Source organism: Gracilinanus agilis, chromosome 3 (assembly GCF_016433145.1).
Source record: "Gracilinanus agilis isolate LMUSP501 chromosome 3, AgileGrace, whole genome shotgun sequence".
NCBI lineage: Eukaryota > Metazoa > Chordata > Mammalia > Didelphimorphia > Didelphidae > Gracilinanus > Gracilinanus agilis.
In genome coordinates, this window is record NC_058132.1 from 95,207,692 (window position 1) to 95,220,140 (window position 12,449).

At 35.0% G+C, this 12,449-nt stretch overlaps 1 protein-coding gene across 1 annotated transcript in view; it reads right to left on the reverse strand.

Annotated features, from left to right (window-relative positions):
• Window positions 1-3,032: 3,032 nt before the first annotated feature.
• PGM2L1 (phosphoglucomutase 2 like 1) overlaps window positions 3,033-12,449 on the reverse strand; it is a 60,686-nt gene continuing 51,269 nt past the window's right edge. The window contains exons 13-14 of the mRNA XM_044668139.1: window positions 5,670-5,803; window positions 3,033-3,435 (exon numbers count right to left, since the gene is read on the reverse strand). Of these exons, the coding sequence (XP_044524074.1) occupies window positions 3,333-3,435; window positions 5,670-5,803 (237 nt within the window). The 3' untranslated portion in view covers window positions 3,033-3,332. The remainder of the gene's footprint in view (window positions 3,436-5,669; window positions 5,804-12,449) is intronic.

Genomic DNA, 12,449 nt, shown 5'->3' on the forward strand with positions numbered 1-12,449 from the left:
TACTGGTCCTAGTTCTCTCCACAGCCAACATGAACATATATAATCACTTTCTTTTTTTTTTTTAAGCCCTTACCTTCCATCTCAGAATCAATACTGTGTATTGGCTCCAAGGCAGAAGAGTGGTAAGGGTAGGCAATGGGGGTCAAGTGACTTGCCCAGGGTCACACAGCTGGGAAGTGTCTGAGGCCAGATGTGAACCTAAAACCTCTAGTTTCTAGGCCTGGCTCTTAATCCACTGAGCCACCTACCTGCCCCCTTAGCATCATTTCTAAGACAGAAGAGTGGCAAGGGCTAGGCAATGGGGGTTAAGTGACTTGGCTAGGGTCACACTGTTAGGAAGTACCTGAGGCCACAATCTGAACCCAGGACCTCCTATCTCTAGGCCTGGCCCAAGCCACTTAGCTGCCCCCATTATTCCTTTTTAATGACATTCCTCCAGTATTTGAATCTGGTAATCATAATGGTCTTCTCTTCTTTGTTACTATTGAATCTATATTCTTTGAGAGTGCTTTGAAAGATCTGTGTAAGTTAAATAAATCTAGAGGCTGTGTGGTATACTAGTCAGGAAGACCTGGTGAAGTCCATCCTCTGACACAAATTAGCTGTGTGAACAAGAGCATGCCACTTAACTTCATAATGTCCCAGGCAACTTTCTAAAACTAAGTCATACATGAATTGTTGATTATTTGCAGAACAATTTCCACATCCAGAGATTTCCCACACAGATATAAATAACAGATCTAAACAAAATAAAGTAAAAAAGGATTGAAAATATTTGATTCTAGAAATAAAAATTCCAGAAACAAAGATTTTTTACCTTGAATTCAATGTTGTATACTAATGAAGTAGCCAAATAAAATTGTTCCCTTCATACTGGAACAAAAGAAATGTGGCTTTAATGATTGAAGGAGACAACCCATCTTTTTTAGCTTCACTCTGCAGAAACTTAAATACAGATTTTTACTAAAAAATATTGATCATATGGGTTCCTGGGCAACAAAGACAATCTCCTACATTACAATATACATTCATAAAGCTAAACAAAAAGTAATTTACAAGTTTTTTCCAATTTAGTGCAAAGCCTTTGTCAACATGAATTATACGCAAAAAATGTGGTTCTCTTTTATATCTCGTTACTTGCCTATATGCAAGTCATTTATGTCCAGCTTCAAGGACAGGGTTGGGGAGAGGTGAGGAGCAAACAAATGAGTAATTTTTCACATTAGAAGTGGAACAGTTTTGAAACTGAGCTCAATTAAATATGAACAGATGTAACAGCTTCAAACTGGAATCCTGATTTAACTGAACCAGACTGATTAGATAATGCCATGCATTAGACCACTAAAATCCTAGCAACTGTTTTTTCTTACTTGAGGGCCTATTAGTCCAGGAAGCTTTCACTCTTGTTACTTAGAATGCTTAATGTGATAAGTATGTTATAAAAGGTAACTGAGCAGTCCAAGAGGACACTAAATAAACCAATGAGTAAAATGGAAGGTTTTTTTTTTTTTTATAAGAGTGCTAAATAAACTAAGGAATAACAACTGTTTAAATATACAGCTTCTTGGAATGAAAGCAAATCTTCTGATCAGAAAGGCTGGAGAAATGAACCTAATTTTAAAGTAAATGTTTAAAATTTTTTGATAACTGTTCAGTAATATTCTGTTTCATAATACTTCACTGCTCTTTGTTTGGTTCAACATTAACAACGATTTGTCAGCTGTTAAAGAGCAGAGACTATATTGTAATATATGATATTTCCAAGCTGTTTAGTATTTAAATACTGAAACTAGAAAGGAGAGAAAAATTTGCTGTCCAAGATGACAAGAGCAGTGACTTATTTTCAAGGAAACAATACTGAAAATGAAGAACTTCTCTTTAACTATATTGGAAAACTAAGTTAGAGATATCTGAGGGTGTCACAGTTGGGCCACTGAGGAGGACAAAATCATTCCTGTCATCTTCCCACTTAAATATTCTATGCCTGTAAAACCTTTGAGATATATTAATGAAGAGGAAATGAGTGCAAGAAATACTTTCATATTTTGTGCACTAGTTAAATAGTAGTGTTAAAAGGATGAAATAAAATATTAGATTAAATAATAAAGGGTCTGGATTAGAACAACTTTCTCCACACTAATTTCTTAAACAATCTTGGAAAACAAGTGAATTTTAAAGAAGCCACAATAAATTAACATACTTTTCAAAAACTCAAGATGTGGTTCTTAAGTGAAATAAATATCTTTTTAGTTGAATATTTGGAACTCCATTTCTCTCTTTTTATCACAATTCTCCTTACAAGTAATGACACTGAACTTTAATATGGAAATTCTGAACAATAGTAGTATGTGATTTAAGACCTGCTTCTTATGAAGATCTTATTTGATATTTTTAAAACAACACCCTAGCTATTTGACAAAGTAGGTCAAACACCTTTGCCATCTAGAAGAATTTTTCAAAAAGGCGAGGAGCTGATGACACACACACACACACATACACACACACACACACATTCTCAAGTTCAATGGCTCCTGCTTGGGAGGGAAAATATCACTAGAACCTGTGGGAACATTATCTTAGCTCACACCAAACCCCTGGAAGGCACTGAGAGATCTGTCAAAAACAAAGCTTCCCAGGAGAATTGCCAGTATTGTTCAATAAACATCAGTATTTTTAAGATACACATAGGAAAAGTATGACTGATGAAGAATGCCTAAAATAAAGGTGCTATAACCGTATGCCATAACATCATATTGTCCTAATCTAGTAATTCTAACTATTCTAACATACTTATAAATAAAGACCTCTAACAGTGCCACGGGGGTGCTAAAAAAGTTGCATTGTATTCTCACCAACATGATGGTTTATTTTCCTAACTAACTTGACAACCACAAACAACATTTGGAATATTAGGTAATTTTTGTCTGAACTGTACCCAGACACAGATGACATAAATGAAATAAAAACATAGTCAAATTACAAAAGGAAAATTCACTCCTGCATGACCTCTATAGAGCTCTTCCAGTTGAAGGCTGGAGAGAATATGTTTTATAATGTTCAGTGTATATGACTTTTGGTAAAAAAATAAAACAACAACAACAAAAGTGAAAATCTCAATTATTTCACTTGCATCCAAATCTAAGTCTCTTTCCAACTTATGCAATTTGGTTAAATTAGCTGACAAGAAAGATCCTGCTTCATTTTAGGTCTTAAAGGAGTGAGTTCCAAAATAGACAAATGTACACAAGAACAAGGTTAAATGTAGGTCTTGAATCTTTTGTTCCACATGACAGTGCAAAGAGTCATTTGTAGAGCAATAGCTTGGAAGATGTCTAAGTAGATCGCCAGATCAGTCCATTCTTACTAGGCTCCAGAAAATTCTCAATTAGAGCTTCAATGAGTTTCTTCAATTCTTCTTCCAGTAAGGTGATATCACTGAGGGGGAAAAAAATTAAAAGCTTAGATATCCATAATTCAAAACATTACCCCGATATTTCAAGGGTCTGTAATTTCATCCATGTCAGAAATTGTTCAGACAGGACCTCTAGAAAACTGGTCAGTGAGTTGCCATGGTTGAAAAAGTTCATTTAATGGCTAAGTCTTAACGGGGATGAGCCTTTGATAACACACATAGTTTACTGCTAAAGCCCATACTCAAAGTCTTTCCAGTTTCATAGGACTAGCCAAAGTTTGTGCTCTTTTGGAACAGACATTAAGAACCTAGGAGTACACCTCTATGGAAGATGAGACATCAGAATAGGAATTAAGAATTACAGCTTTAAAAATAAAAATTAAATTATAAATCCTTTCCAAATTAAAAAAATCCAAAATGAGTGTCTCCCTGCTAAAATAATAATAGCTCACAATTATACAAGTGTTATTTATTACTCTTTAATTTGTTATTTTTAAATGTAATTTTATTTAGAAAAAGTTTTCATCACAATACAATTAGGTAGTCAGAATACATATTACTATGACCATATTAAATGTGAGAAAACTGATAATACATTAACTCTAAAGAAGGAATGGATTAAGGGATACTTGAGTGGGTTTCTGTAATGAATGAAGAACAGTGGCAGATGAAAAAGGTAGCTGGAATAAAGCAAAAGAATTTTCTTAGACCATGTAACTTAATGACGTGAAATAAAAGAAAAGGAATCTGAATAAAGTGGGATCCTGGAATCAGAATTATTCTTTAGCGTACAATCTTTGGACATCATTTAGTTCAATTATAGAATAATATGGTGGAGTCTTAATCTTCATGACACCAGATAAGGTATAACTGTCAAATAATAAAAAAGGGGTAAATCTTTATTGATGTGCCCAGTATAAGTTCTTTTATAGCAGGATCTTTCTTTTTTTTAGATATTTGCAACCTTAGAGAGTAGGTAAATGATTAATAAATGTTTGTTGATTGTTAAGTAGTACAGTATGGTAAAAAGAACAATAAATGTACAGTCAGATGACTTGAGTTCAAGACCAGGTTTTATCAAATCTTAGTTTAGGTAAATCATAATCTCTAAGCCTCATTTTCTTCTTCTGTAAAATGAGGACAGCAATATTAGTATTGTGAACTTCACAGGAACAAGAACACATTTCTTAAAACCACAAAGAGAGTAAACTGTACAATTTTAAACTCAGTTTAAACCTTAACTTGAAACTGTAAATGTGACTATTTTTTCTTAATATTGTATCTTATATGAGGGTTGTACTCAAAATTGTTACCTTAGGATGTTGGATATCTGTCACTCACAAAATCTCTGAAACTCTTCTTTATATAGCTTATAAATTGGACCTGAAAAGTATTTCATCAAAATCAATGTTTCTTAAATTGTGTGCCCATCTTATTTGCCAGTTTCAGCTATGAATTACTTTTGCTATTTACTCCCAAAGGAGAAATTTTGCCATCCCTGAAGACATTTTTAAAATGTGAAAGAGGCTATGAAGATAATTAAAAAAAAAAGAGAATTCCAAAACTATTTTGGACACTGAAAACATCTCTGAAATTAATACTCAATGTAGGTGGTAGGCAGCAAAGTGGAATATTAGTGCTGCTGGTTGGAGGGCTTGCATCTGAATCCTGGCTTTGCTACTTAGCACTTGTGGGCCCTCGTGAGGTCACCATTTCTCTAGGTCTCTGTTTCCTCATCTTTAAACTGAAGATGTGTTGCATTCTATCTCAAAGGTCCCCTTCTAGCTCTGCCTTTTACTCACTGGTGACAAGGGACCTCACCTCTCAGACTGAGTTCTCCTCATCTATAAAACTGAAAGAGTATTTACCAGACTTGTACCTTCATAAGTTGCCAGTTTAAATACCTACATGTTAGACTTATTGTGAGGAGTGTCTTCTAAATTGTAAAGTCTTGTCTAAAGAAAGCTACTATTACCCATAAGATTATGATTAGCATTATTACCTTCTATGAAACCTACAGTGAAATGGAAAACATTCATTTGTATAAACAAATTCTAGTTGAAAATTTTCGTGCCATATACTTTTAAGGACCACCAAAACTCTCATTTAAATAATAACACCATTTACCATTAAGAAATGAATTGTTGGCAAACAGAAAATAGAAAACTATTGACCTTTGTGTATTAAGAGATGGAAGGTTCACTTCTTGTGACTTGGTAAGAACATAAATGCCCTCAAGTTGGACCTCAGCTCTCACCTCTGCTCGGGGGATGCACACATCTCAGCATAATACTTTATCTTTGGTTCGGTTCCGCTTGTCCGTAGTGTGGCCACACAACCATTTTGAAAGGTAAATGTAATCATTTGGCTGTTTTTACTCACAGGCAGGACCTATGTATAAAAGTAACAACAACTGAATCCCAACGTGTCTTTTTTTTTTTGATTATCACATGCTGCACTTTACCATTTAACATTTATTAAGTGTTTACCTTGTTCCAGGTTTTTGGGCTTGGGGCTAAGGATAAAAAATTTAAACAAGATGTAGTCACTGTCCTCAGGCTGTTTACAATCTAATGGTAAAAGGAAAATAAATTCTAATACATATTAGAATGTGACAATGAATAGAGAGGTAACAAGCAATCTGCTAAGGAAGATGTCAAGAAAGAATGATTACTCACAGCTTGGGAGGTAGAATATACATTTACGGATGCCTTCTTAGAGGAGGTAGCTCATGAGTTTGGAAAGGAAGGAATTTTACTAAAGAATGGATTTGTATTTATGGAAATGTTATAACTAGATCATGTATAACTAGATCAACATGCTTACCTTCTCAGAGAGAAGGGAGGGAAAGGAGTGAGAAAGAGAATTTGGAACTCGAATTTTAGAAAACAAATGTTAAAAATTGTTATTACATATAATTGGAAAAAATGAAATATACCAAAAAAGAATGAATATGTATTTTTAAAAATACCTTTTCAAAGGCATCAGTCTTCCCAAATTTAAAAGGTCTTTTTCTCTATGAGATGCCTGAATGGAAAGAGTACTTGTCAATTGAGCTATCTATAGGTACATTACTATCACTACCTTCCACATAATGTGTATTAATAACATTTTATATTTTGATAGATATAAGTTTGAGTTCTTTCTCCACTAGTATAGATCAAAACTCCTCTCGCCACTGTAGCCTATGAAATTCTCATCCATATTCTCCATGGAGGATATAACCCAGGGCACTGGGGACTTCCATTGTTGGCAATGAACAGTACTCTAATGATGTCATATTGTAATTTTCCCCTTACTTCTTTGGATTCTTTGTTTTCTCTTTGAAGCGTACCTTCCATTATTCCCATGAACATTCTCCTAGATAACCTGATTTCTTCTGTATATATTTGGCAAGATCCAACCATTCTTCCCAGATCTCAGATACCTCATGGATACTAAGATGGTAGAGTCCAAATATGGTTTTCCACTCTGATCATTGATGAAGATAGATGACTAGACATGCTGGCAGACCAGTTCTATTTCGTATTTGTTTCTCCTCTTTCAGGCTTCACCTTCAAATATTCTTCCAATAATCTGGTTTAGCTGGATCTTATGCTACATTCTGTATGCAGGCCCATTCTTTACCTGATAGCTTTTTGCTGTTTTATGAGGCCAGGATGTTCATGATCTTTCATTTTCTTTATTAATGCTTTGCCAATTAACTTGTACTCTAAATCTGTGGCAGTCTCAGCTACCAAATCTCTTTATTGACAAAGAGATCAAATGTTTGCTAGTCCAGACAGTTTTGGTCTCTTATGATGATAACTATGCTGCATCAGTCATATTTGTCTATGGTTAATTTCCTTAACATCTGTATACTTCTAATTTTCAATAGTTTGTTAAAGTTCCTATAAATATACATGTGTCTTCTCATCTTTATACTTTATTTTAATTTAATATTTCCTTTGAAATTTGCTCCAAATAGTTGATAATATGACCACAAAAAGACAATTGATTCTAAAATGACTTATAGCTATAAAATGCTATCTTTTGCCTAAGATAGTCAACTTATTTTTTTGTATATCAAATCAATCAACAATTATCAGAGTGTGGGAGACAGTAATGTCAAGTGAAGATGGGAAGGTCAGCTGGACTTTGGTTGTGAAAGATTTTAAAAACTAAATAGAAGAGTTTATATTTTATCCTAGAAGCAAGCTAATGGAGTTGGCTGAGCAGTGGTGTTGCATTATCAGATCTATGCTTAATGAAGATTTATTTCGTAGCAAGGTGTAGAATGGACTGGCACGGGGAGACTGAACGAGAGTCTTGGGCTAGATATATAAATCTGGGAGTCATTGGAATAAAGATGATGATTAAGCCTATAGGAATTGATGATGTTATTGAGACTACAGAAAGAAAAGAGGACCTAGAATAGTACCTCAGAGAGCATCAACAGTTAGCTGTATGATGTAAATAATGAGTCAGCAAAGGAGACTGAAAAGGAGCAGTCAAGACAGATGAAGGAGAACCAGGAGAGAGCAGATTTATAAAAACCCAGAAAAGAATGTTTAGAATGAGAAAGTGGTCAGGTAGGTAGGGAAGAACTAGGAATGAGAAAAGACCATCAGATCTGACAATAAAGACATATAAAAATGAGAAAGAGAGAAAAAGGGAGAGAGGGGGGGAGGAGAGAGAGAGAGGGAGGGGGAGAGGGAAAAAGGAGAGGGAGGAGAGAGAGAGGGAGAGGGAGAGGTGAGAAGGAGAGGGAGAGGGAGAGGGAGAAGGAGGGGGAGAGAGAAGCACTTCAGAAAAAGTAGTTTCTCTTGAGTGATTAAGGTCAGAAGACAGACTGCAAAGGGTTGGTTAAGTAGGGAAGAGGAAGTGGAGACAGCAAGTATGGACAACTTTTTCAAGGAGTTCAGCTAAAAATGGGAGGAGAGATAGAGAGTAATAATTTGAGGGGACAGCAGAGTCTAATGAAAGTTTTTAAGGATCGGGGAGACTGGCATATTTTAAAGCAGTGGGGAAAAAACAGTTGATAGGAAGAAATTGAATATGAGTGGGAAAGAATACTGAAGGTGATGGACATAGAAAATACTTTCTGATTTTCTTGAATTAGTCATGATTTTCAGACATGAGGCTTTTGAATAATCTACAAACCTTTAGTATCTTTCATCTTTTGGTTTTGAATCATTTTCCAAAATTTTTTTTCATGGTAGTTTGTTTTTGCTTATCATGACCACTGAAAGGTGAGAAGACCAAGTCCCATCAAATGATGATGTTTCTTGTTGCCTGTGGGCATACCATAAAACCAACTCTTCCAACTTCTTAACTTGATTCTCAAAGGAGAATCTGTGAGCCATTTTTCCATTTAGTTGCAAATTCATGTCACCTAGTTTCATTTATAGGAAGAAAATCAACACATAGATGATTCAGCTCCTAAAGTTGACTATCAACTGACAATTACACAAAAATCTCATGCTGAATGTACAATCAACTAAATTTAATTCTTATAGATATTTCAAGAGCTATGTGAATTTCAGTACCCCATAACTCTCACTCTTTTCTTTTTTGCCATATTATGACAATCAATTAAAAAGTAAAAGAGGGTCATTCATATAATATTAAGGAATATTTTGAATTTATGTACGTAGTACAGAGTGCTGTGTACAAAAAAAAATCATGAACTATTAACTATTGGGAAATCCTTTAGTGGCAGGCCTTTGTGTGTTCAGGTAACTAGGTTCTTTGACAACAGAAAATCTATCACTAGCCTTGTATTTGAAGTCTTGTTAGCATGGCAGATACTTCTAAAGCTTCCGTTCTGCTGATATTGCCTACAAGAACAAAGGATCATCATCAAAGCAGCATCAAATTACATGGAGAAACATGGGGGTTTTATTTATGCTAGAGCATGTCTGGTTCTAAGACCCAATCAACATCTATTATCAACCCTAGGGTGTACAAGACTATGCCTTCTCAAGTTTCATAATTTAGGTGAAATGAAACTCCTGTTTTTGAGAAACTCATTTTCTCAAGGGAAAAATTAGATGATCCAAATGTTTATAAACATATTAGGGAATTAAGGAGAACCCTGTATGAATCCACCTAAATAAATGTGGTCTAATATAAATAACTGCAGAGTTCAAAACTGAATCTTAGGTCCAAGTCTTACTTCTACTATTTACTGCCTTTAAACAGATCACTCTGTTTCCCATGATGTCTACAAAGAATGCCACAAATCTGCTAGAGTGATTCAAATCCACTTAATCTGATTATTATCTGAACAAGAATTCCTTGTACAGCATCTCTAAAAAGTCAGAAGCATTTGCTTAAAGACTTTTGAAACCCATTCACTTGTGAGGCAGGCCATTCCACTTTTGGATAGCTCTACTGATTAAGAAGTTTCCTTCTACATTAAACTTAAATCCATTTCTTTGCAATTTCCAACCCCTATTCCTAGTTTTGCCTTCTGGACCAAGTCAAGTTTAACCTTTGCCTATGGATTAGGATTTCTGTAAATCTGCTGGTTCTGTCTCTCCTTTGCTGCTGGCTTGCACGGTGAGATATTTTGCCCTGGGGCTAGGTCTTTGCCCCAGTGCATGGATTTCTGGGCCTCACTGTGGGGTGGTGCCAAGGCCTGGGACTTCAAGGGGGTGGGTCTGGAGTGTGGGGTGCTCTGTTGTTGTTATACCTGGAGTCCAGAGATCCTGAAGTTGCCCTATGCCCAAGCCTGTTACCTGGTATAATAGGTGTGTGTGTGTGTGGGGGGGGCATTCAGCCATTACTCCACTGAATGTAGTTTTGCTTCCCATGAAAATTGATACTCTATGCCTATCTTTCAAGTTGTATTCAGTGGCAGAGCCCTCTCATTCTGTTTTGCTCTTGGTTTGCTCTTGGAAGGATTGGCAGAGTGGTTTCAGCTTTTGCTGCTACTAAGCCACCATCTTGGCTCTGCTCCCCCCCAAGTTTAACCTTTGGTTCTCACCCTGGCCCTTTAAATAGTTGAAGGTAGTTATAACTATATTCTGATTCTTTAGTACTGCTCCCCATCTCTATCAATTTTCACAAATCACTGATAGTGGCTCAGCAATGACATTCACCTGTTCTTTTAGGACAGAGGGATGTAGTACATCTGGTCCTGAAGACCTGAATACATCAGAGTTAAGTAGTTGAAGTCTTACTATCTCTCTACAAATATATCATTAGTATTAGCTTGTAATTAACCAGTCCAAAGATCACACTCTTTTTGGTAAAAGAAACAGAAGCAGAATGAGAGTTAAATAGTTTTATCTTCTTTGACTTTCTATCTGGTTTCCATTGTAAGCAATTATTCTTTTCTTCTTCTGATGTTTTTTTCCCTCCCAATATATGTGAAATGAACAATCCCTTTTTGTTTTTAACTTTTCCTGCCAGCCTCAGCTGAATGTCCACACACCAGATGAGGATCTTATAGGGCTGGACCACACTTTTCACTTAAGTTACCTGCCCTTGATTCAGTCTTCTGAATGTTTTTTAAAACTTCAAGTTGATGACTTCTTTGTACACCCATATCAATCTCTTTAGACAACTTCTCATTAAAATTTCCTTTGTCTTCAGAATTTCATATTTTTTGAGTTTTATTTTTAAATGTTTCATTATTGTCTTTCACCCTTATGTCACAGTCATTTCATCACCCCTTTCCTTGTAAGAAAAACAAAAAACATCTCATACAAATCTGACAATATTGTCATAGAAGTAGTTCTACAATTCTCACCCTCACCTGCCATGAAAGGAGGTGGTATGTTTCATTATCTGTCCTCAGTTACTCAAGAGATATTTTTACTTTTGATTCTGGTTATTTCATTCAAGCATCAATTCTTAAAAATTTTTCCATGTTTCTCTGAATTCTTCATGAGTCATTTGCTAATGCACAATAATGTTCCATTATATCCAAATACCATTATTTTTAAAGCCATTTTGCCAGTGGAGGAGAACCCATTTTGCCTCTAATTCTTTGTTAGCATAAGAACTGCTGCGATGAATATTTTGTTATATACTGAACCTCTGCTTCTGTCAGTAACTTCCTTGAGGTATGTACTTAGTAATGGAATCATCAGTTCAAAAATATTGATAGTTTAATTATTTTTCTTGAAAATTAAATTCAGAATGGCTGGATCAATTCATGGCTCTGCTAAGAGCATATAAATATTTCTCTCCAACATTGACTATTCCCACTTTTATTGAATTTTTGACAATTTTCATGGCAATCTTCTTTTGCATGGTAATTAAAAATTGTTATATAGTCAAAACTTTCTAGATGGCACAGTGGCTAAGTGATAGTATACTCTGAGAGCAAGACTGACAAGAGAGACTGATTTAGGGATGAACACAATGAACTGAATATACACTTAAAGTTGTATGTAATGAGATTTTTAAGTTTACACATAGTTCTCTTTTTCTGTTCTGGAATTGTAATTAATAAGACCCTGAAGGGAATCCTGCCTTAGCATTTAGTAGCTGGGTGACCTCATGCACATCTCACACTGTTTCCTTCAATATAACTCAGAGATGACATTGTCTATCTAATGCACTATGATAAGAACCCAACAAGGTAATATAAATACAATGGTTTGTGAACTCTAAGGTGCTAGATGTGTTAACTCGTTGTTTCATTTGTTTATTGTTTATTTTTTCATTCTGTATTATTCTGAACTTAAAAAATACCAAACATCAACATTTCTATAAGCCATATGAATCTCCTGATCTCATCTTTAAATGTTTCATTCTATTTTATCTTATATAATACCCTATTATCAATTCTCCTTCAAACTAAGCTATTGAAAGTATCAGATGTTGCCCTTTTCTAAATTTTTTAATAGTATCATCTCATATATTCAGATTATATGTCCATTTTGAACTTGTGGTATATAATGGTCTAGAACTAATTTCTGCTAAATTTCCTAAACGTTTTCCTAATAGTTCTTTGCAAAAAGGCCAATTACCCCAATAATGAATAAAAGAACATATTCTTGGGTTAAATATTAAGATTTCATTTTTGATTGCTTCTGTTTTC